This window comes from Cebus imitator, unplaced genomic scaffold (genome assembly GCF_001604975.1).
Source record: "Cebus imitator isolate Cc_AM_T3 unplaced genomic scaffold, Cebus_imitator-1.0 Scaffold188, whole genome shotgun sequence".
Classification (NCBI taxonomy): Eukaryota; Metazoa; Chordata; class Mammalia; order Primates; family Cebidae; genus Cebus; species Cebus imitator.
In genome coordinates, this window is record NW_016107503.1 from 4,762,820 (window position 1) to 4,776,439 (window position 13,620).

General features: G+C 46.1%; 2 protein-coding genes across 12 annotated transcripts in view; one reads left to right on the forward strand and one right to left on the reverse strand.

The window, feature by feature from the left end:
- Positions 1-5,125, forward strand: part of POGZ (pogo transposable element derived with ZNF domain) — a 61,484-nt gene extending 56,359 nt beyond the window's left edge. For 10 of the 11 annotated variants that reach the window (XM_017546260.2, XM_017546262.2, XM_017546264.2 and 7 more), the window contains 4 exons: positions 550-606; positions 848-960; positions 1,239-1,263; positions 1,384-5,125. In XM_017546260.2, the coding sequence (XP_017401749.1) occupies positions 550-606; positions 848-960; positions 1,239-1,263; positions 1,384-3,046 (1,858 nt within the window). In that variant the 3' untranslated portion in view covers positions 3,047-5,125. The remainder of the gene's footprint in view (positions 1-549; positions 607-847; positions 961-1,238; positions 1,264-1,383) is intronic. The other variant, XR_005203063.1, reaches the window with a different exon arrangement.
- Positions 5,126-5,948: 823 nt separating this feature from the next.
- PSMB4 (proteasome 20S subunit beta 4) lies at positions 5,949-8,354 on the reverse strand. Its single transcript, XM_017546265.2, has 7 exons — positions 8,165-8,354; positions 7,706-7,912; positions 7,292-7,438; positions 7,035-7,116; positions 6,526-6,642; positions 6,255-6,343; positions 5,949-6,063 (listed from the first exon to the last, which is right to left on the reverse strand). The coding sequence occupies exons 1-7, from the start codon at positions 8,302-8,304 to the stop codon at positions 6,051-6,053; spliced, it is 795 nt and encodes a 264-aa protein (XP_017401754.1). The 5' UTR covers positions 8,305-8,354; the 3' UTR covers positions 5,949-6,050.
- Positions 8,355-13,620: the final 5,266 nt, after the last annotated feature.

Below are 13,620 nucleotides of genomic sequence, written 5' to 3' on the forward strand. Positions count from 1 at the left end.
ATTTTTAATAGAGACGGGGTTTCACCATGTTGGCCAGGTTGGTCTCAAACCCCTGAGCTCAGGTGATCCACCCGCCTTGGCCTCCCAAAGTGCTGGAGGAGCCACCGTGCCTGGCCCTGGCCAGATTCTGGAGCACTCATTTCATTTTCTTCCCTGTTCCTAATGTTTCTTCCTTCAACTCTTAGAGCTATGTGTTCTTCTCTCCTAGCAGAATGAGAGGCTTTATTTTTTGGTTTTGATGGCCTGTGCTGTAATTTCATAGGACCTTGCTACTCAAGGACCAGCAGTATTAGGTGGGAGCTTGTTAGAAATGCCGACTCTCAGCCCCGCCCTAAGCCTACTGAATCAGGATGTGAATTTTAATAGATCCTCAGGTGACTCGTATGCACACTGAAGCTTAAGAAGCACAGTGACAGGAAAACTGGCCTAGGTTGAGATTAGGATGCACTGAAGAAGGATCTCTTTTGTTGGGAGCATTGTCACTGGCTGGTGATCCCTAGCTGAGCCAGCAGAACTCTGTAACTCATACCACTTCTTTGTCTTTCTCAGCAATCATGTTCCACGGAAAAGCCCCAAGTATTTGGCTTTGTTTAAAAATTCTGTGAGGTAAGAAAAAACTTATTGGAAGTATCTTAATTTTTCAGGTTTTTTTGTTGTTTTCTTTTTTTTTTTAATTTTTCAGGTTTTTACATTAAATTATTTTCATTATTTGGGGAGGTGGGTATGTGAATTAATTTTAGAAAAAAGAGAAATTTGGGAGGGCATTCATTTTCTTAAGCCTCAAAGCTTAATGGTCTCAAGTGTCACTGCTGTATTTGTCTTACATATTCTTGATTTTCTCTTTCAGTGGAATCAAGCTGGCCTGCACTTCGTGTACCTTTGTTACCTCTGTGGGCGATGCTATGGCCAAGCATTTGGTATTCAACCCCTCTCACAGATCCAGCAGCATCCTGCCACGGGGTATGTAGGAGGGATGGGATTAGCTGAGCAAGAGGAGGAAAAAAGATACAGGGCGTACTGTATGCGTCAGGAGCATGCCTACCTGGCGTCACCCATTCACTCTTGCGATGTACTGTACCAAATTAGAAACCTTCCAACGTGAAGTTTATATACGACTGGGAAGGTTGGTCACTGTGAACGGCATATTTGTATGTAGCAGGTTGAAATCCCAGGGCACTGTCTTTGGAGAGCTTATTACTTCACTGAGCTAACTTTTTTTATTGTTTCATTTTCCATAGGACTCACTTGGATAGCTCACTCAAGGTAACAAAAACTCTCGCCTCACAATTTCTGGTTTGCAGTGTGTGTTATTATTATACTATTATTTCAGGTCGCTAGTTGAACTGAGATTTATCCTCTTCTCTCTGCTTCTCGCCCATTTAGGCATGGCCAGGCTCGTGACCGAGTGCACGACCGGAACGTGAAGAATATGCACCCGCCTCCTTCCTTCCCCACTAACAAAGCTGCCGCTGTGAAGTCTACGGGGGCCGCCCCAGCCGAGCCTGAAGAGCCACCAACTCCCTTGGCCCCAGCACTCCCATCGCCAGCCTCAACTGCGACCCCACCACCAACCCCGACCCACCCCCAGCCTTCAGCCCTTCCACCCTTGGCTACAGAGGGAGCCGAATGTCTGAATGTTGATGATCAGGACGAAGGGAACCCAGTCACCCAGGAGCCTGAACCAGCATCAGGCGGTGGTGGTAGTGGTGGAGTTGGCAAAAAGGAGCAGCTATCGGTGAAGAAGCTTCGAGTAGTACTGTTTGCTCTATGCTGCAATACAGAACAGGCAGCTGAACACTTCAGAAATCCCCAGCGACGTATTCGGCGTTGGCTTCGACGTTTCCAGGCCTCCCAGGGGGAGAATCTAGAGGGCAAATATCTGAGCTTTGAGGCAGAAGAGAAACTGGCTGAGTGGGTGCTAACTCAGCGAGAACAACAGCTACCTGTAAATGAGGAGACCTTGTTCCAGAAGGCCACCAAGATAGGACGTTCTTTGGAAGGGGGCTTTAAGATCTCCTATGAGTGGGCTGTGCGTTTCATGCTGCGGCACCACCTGACTCCCCATGCCCGGCGAGCTGTGGCCCACACCCTACCTAAGGATGTGGCAGAGAATGCAGGACTCTTCATTGAATTTGTGCAACGGCAGATTCACAACCAGGACTTACCCTTGTCTATGATTGTGGCTATCGATGAGATCTCCTTGTTCCTGGATACAGAGGTGCTGAGCAGTGATGACCGAAAGGAGAATGCCCTGCAGACAGTGGGCACAGGGGAACCTTGGTGTGATGTAGTCCTGGCCATTCTGGCAGATGGCACTGTGTTGCCCACCCTGGTTTTCTACAGAGGGCAGATGGATCAGCCTGCTAATGTGCCAGACTCCATTTTGCTAGAGGCAAAGGAGAGTGGTTACAGTGATGATGAGATCATGGAGCTGTGGTCAACTCGAGTGTGGCAGAAGCACACAGCTTGCCAGCGCAGCAAAGGCATGCTTGTGATGGACTGTCATCGCGCTCACTTGTCAGAAGAGGTGCTGTCTATGCTTAGTGCCTCTAGCACTTTGCCTGCAGTGGTCCCAGCAGGCTGTAGCTCCAAAATCCAGCCATTAGATGTATGCATCAAAAGAACTGTCAAGAACTTCCTGCATAAAAAGTGGAAGGAGCAGGCTCGGGAAATGGCAGATACTGCATGTGATTCTGATGTCCTGCTTCAGCTGGTGCTTGTCTGGCTGGGTGAAGTGCTAGGTGTCATTGGGGACTGTCCAGAGCTAGTTCAGCGCTCCTTCCTGGTGGCTAGTGTTCTTCCTGGCCCTGATGGCAACATTAACTCACCTACAAGAAATGCTGACATGCAGGAGGAGTTAATTGCCTCCCTAGAGGAGCAGCTGAAGCTGAGTGGGGAACATTCTGAGTCTTCCACTCCACGACCCAGATCATCTCCTGAAGAGACAATTGAGCCTGAAAGCCTTCACCAGCTCTTTGAGGGTGAAAGTGAGACCGAGTCTTTCTATGGCTTTGAAGAAGCTGACCTAGATCTGATGGAGATTTGAGTGTTGGGTCATGATGGGGTATGGAGTAGGGGTGGGAACGTGTGAGGGAGGGTAAAGGGGTTTCGGGAAAAGGGGGCATACCAGGTGGGGTATTTGGTTTATATTTTATAATTGTACACCACCACTCGCCCCTGATGTTGACTTACACTTCCCTGTGGATTTGTTAATTAGGAAAACCAATAGTGATCACGTCTGAGCCAAGGAGCTGGCCCATTGGTCATTTACTTCTGCTAAAAACAGGTTTTTGTGACTTTTTTTTTTAAATTTAAATCACTGTGTTTGGTATTTTTCTGACAAAATTAAGAAAAAGAAAAAAAATTATTTGTGGGCGAATGTTCAGTTTTTTTGTTTCCCCTTTTACCTCAATTGTATCATAGTACTTCTGGGTTTTTGTTTGTTTTACTGTGTGGCCAGTGTCTTTGGGCATGATGCTGTCTAATCATTGTCAATGTGAGAACATTTCTGAAGATGGGAAAGACAAATTATGTAGCTCACAGACTGGTTTATTATATATATGGATAAAAAACTTTTTTCATTGTGGTCTTAACACTTTTATATAAAAATGAAAATGGAAAAAAAAATCCCACTGAACTCTCTTCTCCTTTTCTTTCCTTCCCTCTCCAGAGATGTTGGTTTCTACAGCAACCCTAGGTAGAAAATTGTGGCTTTAAAAATGCATGAAACCACATTTAATTATCCGGAATGACTAGATTTGTCTTTTCCTCACCACCTTCCCTCCAAAACATGACATAAACGATATTTTTTGCACTTGTGATCCTTAGCCCCTTTCCCCACTCTCACACCATCCATCACTCGGGACAAAGGATCATACAGGTGGTGTTAACAAGCAAGAAGTACTGAGGGTGATCATACAGTTTTAGGGTGGAAGCCATTCCCAGTTCGTGTTCATCCTGCAAGCCTCCAGGGCAGTCCCTGCTTTATTGTACTTCATCCTGTCAAATGGAGAGCATGCCTATCTAAGGGATCACTGGTCCTACAGCCAGGAGCTAATTGCTCAAGAAGTTAAGTGTTGAACTTTAAAAAGACAAGACCACTTGTTGAAATCCAGTGGACTCTTTGGCTTTCCCCTATTTCTCTTAATGCTTAGAGAAGAATCTTAACAGGAAGAAGCTGCACACAGGGGTGTGCACAAAGAAAATGACATGAATCTTTATTTTTCACTGCCAGCATCAAGGAAAGAAAATTTTTTCTACAGTTTGCATGAGGGATTTTTTTTATTGTATGTACTCATGGTTATAAACCAAAATGTACCATACAGAGAAAAGGAGCAAAAAAACAAGTCTTCTGTTTATCCTGAGGCTTTCAGCACTGTCCCCTCCTGTGAGCCAAGGAGGCAGCCTGCACAAGCTTGTAAATGGTTCGTCTTTAAAATGTACATAAGTGGAACATTTAATAAAATGAGGGGAAATGGATTTATAAACTTGTTTTTTTTCTAGGTGACCCTGTTTAATAGGCTTTCACAGACTGGGGGATGCTCAAGATGTGATGGGCCTGGTGGTGCAGGTGTGACATTTGTTACCACCCATTTCTCCCACCCCACCCTGCTTTTTTTGTTTTTCGCTCCCCTCCACCCCCCACCCCCCCAGCACACTATAATATAGTGAACTGGAAAAGTCCCTTCCAGAAGCAGCTTGGCCAGCTTTGTGAATCCCTGACATCTGAAAACAACTAAGGATCCATCTGGGCTTCTCTTCCCCAGCTTTTTGCCTGGTGCCATTTTATTGACAAGACTGTGGACTTTGAAATCAGCCTTTGCCTTTGAGAAAGTTCAAGAACTATGATTTGGTCACTTCTGTCTACAAAAACCTAATCCTACTCTTTGGTAGTCTCTGCAGCAGCCACAGCCTTAGCAGAGCTGGGGTTCCTGTCTTCTGCACATGATTGACTTTCTTGATGGGTAATTTTTTTTAAGATCATAACAGTGGATCAGCTGGGTTTTGGCCAGGAAGTTGTCTTTGTGGACTCTGCCTGCATGGCTTAGTAGTAGAAGGAAACTTTTTTTTTTGTTTTGTTTTTTATAATTCAGTTTAATCAATAAACATGTATTTATTGACTATTTTCTGTGTTGAGACTGAATGTGTGGAGGTGTCAGATTGAAAGCTCATGGTTTTCTTTTGCTTTATAAGTTTGTTGTTATGGACAATGTAAATGGAGGGATGGTTTGGTTTTTCCTTCAGCTCTCACTGAATTTCTATAATACTTTGAATTTGCTGCCCCTGTTCTTTCTCTAGAAGTTTGGAGATGATACGTGTCAGACTCACCCTACAGTGTTCATTTTAAAAATTCAGGCTGAAATAAACTAAAAAAGAAAAAAAAATTCAGGCTGAGCATGATGGCTCATGCCAGTAATCCCAGCGCTTGGGAGGTTGAGGCGGGAAGGTGCTTGAGTCCAGGAATTCAAGGCTGCAGTGAGCATGGTCATGCCACTGCACTCCAGCCTGGGCAACAGAATGAGACCTTGTCTAAAATATTCAGGTTTAGAACCATTCCAGGGATGGCTAATGCCCCAGCTGACTTGAGGGCAACCTGAAGCAGAGCAGCTCTACTAGACTGTCTTTAAAATGGCATTTTAATGAAAACCACAGCCAACATTAAGAAATCTGTATTCTTTGATAATACGTTGCAGTAGGGGAAGATTTGGGAGTAAAATTTGAACACAAAAGCCAGTTATGTTGGCACATAAAAATTAAGTCTGGTTTCCATAGGAAGCTGCTTCTAATACAGCCCCAAATGAAGATGCTAGTGGGTCTTTCTGTATTGTGCAGAGAATTCTGTATTTGCTACAAGAGCCTAAGCGTTCTCCGACCAGGGAGGGAGATGCCACACGGCAGTACTCAGCAGTTTTGCACTTGTGACCCAGTCAGACAAAAACCACTCAGCAAGCATTCTGAAGAATTTATTTACTTTACAAAAGAAGAGTCTGAACCAGCCAAGTTTAAAGTTAAAAGGGTACAACTTCCGTTCTGGATAATGCAGCTGTATTTCATTCAAAGCCACTAAAAACGGAAGAGAGGATAATAAAATTGTGAAGCATAAAGGGATCAATTCCCAAAAATAGCTGTACTGTCCAACCAAAACCCTCTCCACCCAGAGAATTTTCCTGGGTGAGCCTCCCAGAAAAGTCCAGTTTAGTACAAGCCAAAGACCTCCCAAATCTGCCACCACTTTTTTTTTTACTATGACTCACCTGATCATGTGGGCAATATCCCAGTTGGTCTCTGCAGACAGTGGTCCCTCTATTTCAACACCTTTTTCGGTTACAGTGGCGATTTGAAACTGGAAGAAAGCAGAGCATTCAGTAATGCCCACCCCTTAAGTCCTTAAAGGTCAAGTGGAGGTCTTCCCCAGTCTGAAAATAGGAGTCGCACAAGTGAGGCAATCTGTTCTTCAGAGCATAGAGACCCAGGGATTGCAAGTATCCAGGAGTCTGCCAATTAGGTTCCCAGCACATTCCTCACCCGGTTGTAAGAACGGGCATCTCGGTAGTACAGCACTCGCATGCAGCGTTCTACTAGCTCTCGGGCCTCAGTCTGGCTCAGCACTGGCTGCTTCTCCAGAACTTCTCGAAGCAGAGGCTAGACAGATTGGGAGGGGAACCATGGGAGATACTGGGCTGAATAACAGGCTAGCTGTCTCAAATCAATGGTATAAAAAGCATTAAAGAGTGAAAAGATGACATTCTACCTCTTACAGAATGAACTCTGCTTACTAATAATAAGCTAAAAGCCACTTCAAGAGGAAGTTCTAGGGTGTCCTCTCTTTGCATGTCTACCGAGTCCCAGACATGCCATCTCATCACTGGAATCTAAGTGTCAACACCTACAGCCCCCAGACTACAAAGAAAACCATCTGCCCAGCAGTAGGGATCCCAGCCTGTCATTTCAGAACTTCAGGAGAAAAATAAGCAACCACTAATCCATTTTCCCTTTTGTCTCCCCTTGCCCCCGCCTCTCAACTCACTGCTTACCTGAGCCAAGTATGCACCATAACCAGTGGCCAGTGAAGGGGCTTCGTAGGCTACACCCAGCATGTCCACATAACCGAGGAAGCTAACAGGACACAATGGGTCAAAACTCATTTCACCTTAGGTTCATCTTAGCTGAAGAAGGGGACCATGGGGTCTAAGTTAAAGTGGGATTCACTTGGGGAAAAGAGACAGAAGAGATTCTACACAGGCACTAGTTTGGGTGGTAAAGGAAATACGTTATTTGTATTCGTATGAACCTCTCTCCATCAGCATAGCCTCCGATGACCATGGTGTTCCACAGAGGGTTCATCTTCGAGCGCCGGCTGTACATGGCCCGGGTCAGCCATGAATGAATAGCTCTAGGGCTATAGCTGTGTCCATCTCCCAGCAGCTCCTCATCAATCCTTAAAAGGAATTGGTTGTGAGAAAAGGGAGAGAATTAAATCGGGATCTCCACCCATCCCCAAAAGAAGTCACCACACCTTCCCCCATTTTACACCTCTTAATGCCAAAAACTTGATTGCAAACACTCTTGCATCAGCCACCCCCAACAATTCTCCCAGTGCCCCGTTGCAACATCAAGCCCCCCCATGCCGTCGAAGGGAATAAAAAACAAGAACTCTCCTCCGGAGCTACTTGGGAACCACTCTCCCGTTCTCTGGATGACTTACACCATCTGGCCGAGAACTTGCTTCAAATACTGGAAATCAGCGTAGTCCCCAGAGGCACCCAGCATGGTACTGTCGTTGACTCGCATAATGCGAGAGATGTTGCGGAAACGAGCCAAGGAGCCGTAAGATCCCAGCATGTCTGCGGCAATCACCACTCCGCCCTCGAACTTAAGGCCGAGGACTGAGGTCCCGGTCACCATGGGGTTTCTGGAGAACGAGAGTGGTGGGGACTGAGCGGGGAGATGGCCTGCGCCTTCTTTCCGCGCACTGGGCTCCGCTTCTGATTTTCTGTAATTACTTTCAATTATTCTGCATTCTCCAGGACTCCGCGCCCCGAGCTCCCCTATGTTCGCGCGCCTCGAGGGTCCCCGCCTCACCTTCCCGGGCTCTCAAAACCCGCCGGCAGCACCAGGCCCAACGGTCCCTCCCCCTTCGCAAGCGAAAGTGCCGAGAACTTACTGGGTCCGCGTGATCGGACCTCTGTGGAGTGCTGACGCCGGATCCATCAAGGAATCAGGAGTGGACGGAATGCGGTAAAACTGTCCTGGGGCCGGACCCCCAGCCCAAAGTCCGTACCGCGACCCCAAAAACTCTTCCATCTTAGTCACGGTAGCAAAAAAAAATGAAAGCGCTTGCGCCAACGGAAGCGGAAGTGATCCGTCAGTGTCACTTCTTTTTCCTGTGGGCGACTTCCAACAGCCATGTTGATGAGGTCGTAACTGAAAGTGCAGTAATCCTAGGTGGCGACCGAGACGGGGAGTTGGAATTGCCCCACCTCGTTTCGCAACGCATCTTCGTGGAGTTTGGACCAGATCACAGTGCTCTAACACACGGTTCAAGGAGGAGGGAGGCATGGGGGTGGGGTGGGGAGGTGGCCACTTAAAGACGCTGATTCTGAGCGAGACGTCACAATTTTTTTTTTTTTTTTGAGACAGAGTCTCTCACTCTGTCGCCCAGGCTGGAGTGCAGTGGCGCGATCTCGGTTCACCGCAACCTCCGAGGTCTCCCGGGTTCAAGCGATTCTCGTGCCTCAGCCTCCCGAGTGGCTGGGATTACAGGCGCCCGCCACCACGCCAGGCTAACTTTTTGTATTTTTAGTAGAGACGGGGATGTCACCATGGTGGCCAAGCTGGTCTCGAACTCCCGATCTCAGGTCATCAGCCCACCTCGGCCTCCCAAAGTTCTGGAGTTACAGGCATGAGCCACCACGCCCGGCCAAGAAGTCATAATCCTCATGTTTCTTTCGGATCATTATCAAAAAGCCCACATGAATATATCAGTGAACACAGGCTTTCTTGCATCTATCCTCCTCAGAGCAGCCCCGTGTGGCAGGCATTCGACCCATTTCGTAAGGAGGAAACGGAGACTTGTGGAGTCGTGATTTACCTACTCACACAGCCAGAACCCGTGATGAGTCTTCAAGCCCAGAACAAAAAAAGGAATCAGGGCCGGGCATAGTGGCTCATGCCTGTAATCCCAGAACTTTGAGAGGCCAAGACGGGAGGATCACTTGAGCCCAGGAATTCGAGATCTTCCTGGGCAACAGGATGAGGCCTCATCTCTACAAAATAAAACCAAAAATTAACCGGGCATGGTGGCGCACGCCTGTAACTCCAGCTACTTGGGAGGGTGACGTGGGAGAATCGCTTGAACCTGGTAGGGAGGTGCCCTGAGCTGAGGTCAGGCCACTGCACTCCAGCCTGGGCAACAGAGCAAGACGCTGTCTCAAAAACAAAACAAACAAACAAAAAAAACACTTGTGTATACTCTGGGGGGTATGATAGCTCGGGTGGATCAAGCACTCTCTGTGGGACCTTAGACAAGTCTGAAAGTTTCCTTATTGTCAACGGCCCTTGCCCACCTCTTAAGCAGCAGAAAAAATCCACTGAAAGTGTAGGAGTGAAACTAAATTCCAGGGCTTCCCTTCTCAGTGTAACTCCATAGCAGGGGCTGGAAACAGTGTCTTGAATCCAAATGGTGAACTTGGTCAAAGGTAAACAAAGCCGGACACTAAAGTAGAAAGGACAGATTTCAATCAGTAACTACTGCAATACGGAAAAAAACTCCAGCAGGAACCAATCTCAACTGCAATTTGTACACAAGTAATGGATATTTGACAGGGAAAACGAGGTTGGGGGACGGTGAGACAGAGGGTCGGTAGAGTCAGGGACGTGAACATTTACAGAATTAGTCAATGTGAATGCACTTAGGTCAGCCATGTCTGCTAGCTGACAATTATGGAAGTTAGAATTCCATCCTCGCCCACACAGAGACTGGTGGATATGATCCTCAACACTATCCTTAGGTGTCTTTTGTTTGTTTTTTGAGACAAGGTCTGGCTCTGACACCCAGGCTGGAGTGCAGTGACACGACCTCCGCTTACTGCAACCTTCGCCTCCCCAGCTCCAGGCATCCTCCAGCCACAGCCTCTCCAGTAGCTGGGGAGCAGCTAGGACTACACGTGCGCGCCACCACACCCGGCTAATTTTTGTTTGTGTTTTTGCTTTTTTTCTTATTTTGAGAGGGAGTCTCGCTCTGTTGCCCAGGCTGGAGTGCAGTGGCAGGATCTCGACTCACGGTAACCCCACCTCCCTGGTTCAAGCGATTCTCCAGCCTCAGCCTCCCAAGTAGCTGGGATTACAGGTGTGCACTACCATGCCTGGCTAATTTTTATATTTTTGTTAGAGATGGAGTTTCACCATGTTGGCCAAGCTGGTCTCGAACTCCTAACCTCAGGTGATCTGTCCACCTCAGTCTCTCAAAATGCTGGGATTACAGGCGTGAACTAAAAGTTCAGTTTTAGCTCTTAAAGTCTGATTCATTTTGAATTAATTTTTGTACTTCTGTAATTTCATTATTTTGCATGTGGATATCCAGTTTTCCCACTACCATTTGTTGAAAAGTCTGTTGTTTCCCTATTGAATGGTCTTAGCACCCTTGTCAAAACTCATTTGAGGCTGAGTGTGGTGGCTCACATCTATAATTCCAGCACTTTGGGAGGCCAAGGTAGGAGGATTGCTTGGGCTCAAGAGTTCAAGACCAGCCTGGAGAACATAACGAGACCCTATATCTACAAAAACATTAAAAATTAGCCAGATGTGGTGGCATGTGCTGGTAGTCCCAGCTACTTGGGAGGCTGAGGCAGGAGTATTGCTTGAGCCCAGGAGTTCAAGGCTGCAGTGAGCTATGATTGCACCACTGCACTCAAGCCTGGGCAACACAGTGAGACCCTGTCTCAAAAAAAAAAAAAGCCCAAAACTCATTTGATCATGTATTCGAATGTGTATTTCTGGGCACTCTAGTCTATTTCATTGATGTATTTGTCTTTATGACAGTACCACACTGTTTTGATTACTGTAGCTTTGTTATCAGTCTCAAAATCAGGAAATGTGAGACCTATAACTTTGTTCCTCTTGAAGATTGTTTTGGTAAAACTGATTTTCGTAGCATTTTTCGTTTGGTATAGGTTGATAGTTGTTTTCTTTTGGAAACTTAAATGTGTTATTTCATTGTCTCCTGGCTTCCGTTGTTTTTTGTTGTTGTTTTTGAGACAGAATCTCACTCTGTTGCCCAGACTGGAGTGCAGTGGCACAATCTCGGTTCACTGCAACCTCTGGGTTCAAGTGATTCTCCTGCCTCAGCCTCCCAAGTAGGTGGAATTACAGGTATGCACCACCACACCCAGCTAATTTTTGTATTTTTAGTAGAGACAGGTTTTCACCATTTTGGCCAGGCTACTCTCGAACCCCTGACCTCAGGCAATCCACCTGCCTTGGCCTCCCAAAGTACTAGGATTACAGGCGTGAGCCACTGTGCCCAGCCAGCTTCCATTGTTTTTGCTGAAAAGTTACCTGTTAGTCATATTGTTGTTTCTTTTAAGGTAATGTCGCTTTTTTTTCCCTCTGACTTCTTTAGAGGTGTTTAATAGCACTTTTGTTTGTTTGTTTGTTTGTTTTGGAGGAGTCTTGCTCTGTTGCCCAGGCTGAATTGCAATAGCATAATCTTGGCTCACTGCAATCTCCGCCCCCTGAGTTCAAGCAATTCTTCTGCCTCAGCCTCCTGAGTAACTAGGATTACAGGCACACGCCACCAAGCCTGGCTAATTTTTGTATTTTTAGTAGAGATGAGATTTCACCATGTTGACCAGGCTGGTCATGAACTCCTGACCTCAGGTGATCCACCTGCCTTGGCCTCCCAAAGTGCGAGGATTACAGGTGTGAGCCACCGCACCTGGCCGGTGTTTAATAGTATTACTGGTATATTCTTAGGAATGGTTTTGTTTGTATCTGCCCTGCTTGGGTTTGCTGAGCTTCTTGACTCTGTGAGTAGATATTGTTCATCAGTTTGGAAAATTATCTGGCCTCGGGCTATAAATGAAGATAAGAAAGAAAACATACCAGCTTGTCCATGGCTGCCCTACCGTTTTGATCTCTTCCAATATTGCTTTTGCCCAGTATTCTCTCTTCTCTCTTTCTGAGACTCCAATTGTATATATGCTAGATATTTTAGCTTACCTCTAATCTTCCTCCTTTCTTTTACTATGTTATTCTTTTTTAAATCTCTGTCCTTCCGTTTGGGTATTTTCTTTTTTTGAGACACAGTCTCACTCTGTCATCAGCCTGGAATGCAGTGGCACAATCTCAGCTCACTGCAACCCCAACTCACAGCAACCTCCAGCTCCTCATTCAATCAATTCTCCTGCCTCAGCCTCCCGGGCAGCTGGAATTACAGGCACGCATCACCACACCAGCTAATTTTTGTATTTTTAGTAGAGATGGGGATTCACCATGTTGGCCAGGATGGTCTCGATTTCCTAACCTCATAATTCGCCTGACTCGGCCTCCCAAAGTGCTGGGATTACAGGAGTGAGCCACCGCACCCAGCCCAGTTTGAGTACTTTCTACTGACCCGAGTTCAAGTTCACTAATCCTATGTTCTGCTGTACCCAATCTACTGTAAAACCTGTACACTGAGTTCTTAATTTCAGGTGTTTTTTCAGTTTTAATATGTCCATTTGACTTTTTTTTTTTTTTTTTGAGACAGAGTCTCACACTGTCACCCAGGCCGGCATGCAGTGGCACAATTTTGGCTCACTGCAACCTCCGCCTCCCAAGTAGCTGGGATTACAGACACCTGCCACCACGCCCAGCTAATATTTTTTGTATTTTAGTAGAGACGGGGTTTCACCATGTTGGCCATGCTGGTCTCGAACTCCTGACCTCAGGTGATCTGCCCTCCTTGGCCTCCTAAAGTGCTGGGATTACAGGTGTGAGCCACCGCACCTGGCCCATTTGACTTCTTTTTTTTTTTATATAGATTCCGTTTCTCTGTTTAAATTATCCATATTTTCATCTATTTAGTCATCATTTTATCTATTTTCCTTTATATGTTAATCATGATTATTTTTACATTCGTGAATGCCACTCTAATAACTGGATCATCTGTGGGTCTGCTTCTACTATCTTTTTTGTTTCATTTTGGTCATGTTTACTTTTCTCTTTGCAAGTCTTACAGTTTTGTATTGTTTGCCAGAAATTACGAGTAAATGTAGAGAAGCCATATTATATTATCTTCTATCAGAGAGAGTTTTCCCTTTTTTCTATTAGGCAGATAGAATAAGGGTCTGATCAATTCAGTCTGGGATTAGACTGTGTCAGAACTGGGTTGCTGGTTCAGCCTGGTTCATCTCTCTTCTCACAACCTGTTGTTACTATTGTTTTCAGATAGTCTCACTCTGTTGCCCAGGCTGGAGTAGAGTGGTACGATCATGGCTCACTGGAACCTCTGCCTCCTGGGCTCAGGTGATCCTCCCACCTTAGCCTCCTGAGCAGCTGGGACCACAGATGTATGCCACCATGCCTAGCTAATTTTTCTTTATTTATGTTTTTTCCTCTTTCTTTTTAATTTTTTTTTTT

What these genes read in the sequence shown, in the direction of transcription:
- PSMB4 (XM_017546265.2), bottom strand. Translation starts at nt 8,304, where the DNA reads ATGGAAGAGTTTTTGGGGTCGCGGTACGGACTTTGGGCTGGGGGTCCG. An exon ending in GGTCCGATCACGCGGACCCA is followed by an intron (nt 7,913 to 8,164) that starts GTAAGTTCTCGG and finishes CTCGTTCTCCAG; the next exon opens with AAACCCCATGGTGACCGGGA. An exon ending in ATGCCCGTTCTTACAACCGG is followed by an intron (nt 6,344 to 6,525) that starts GTGAGGAATGTG and finishes GCTTTCTTCCAG; the next exon opens with TTTCAAATCGCCACTGTAAC.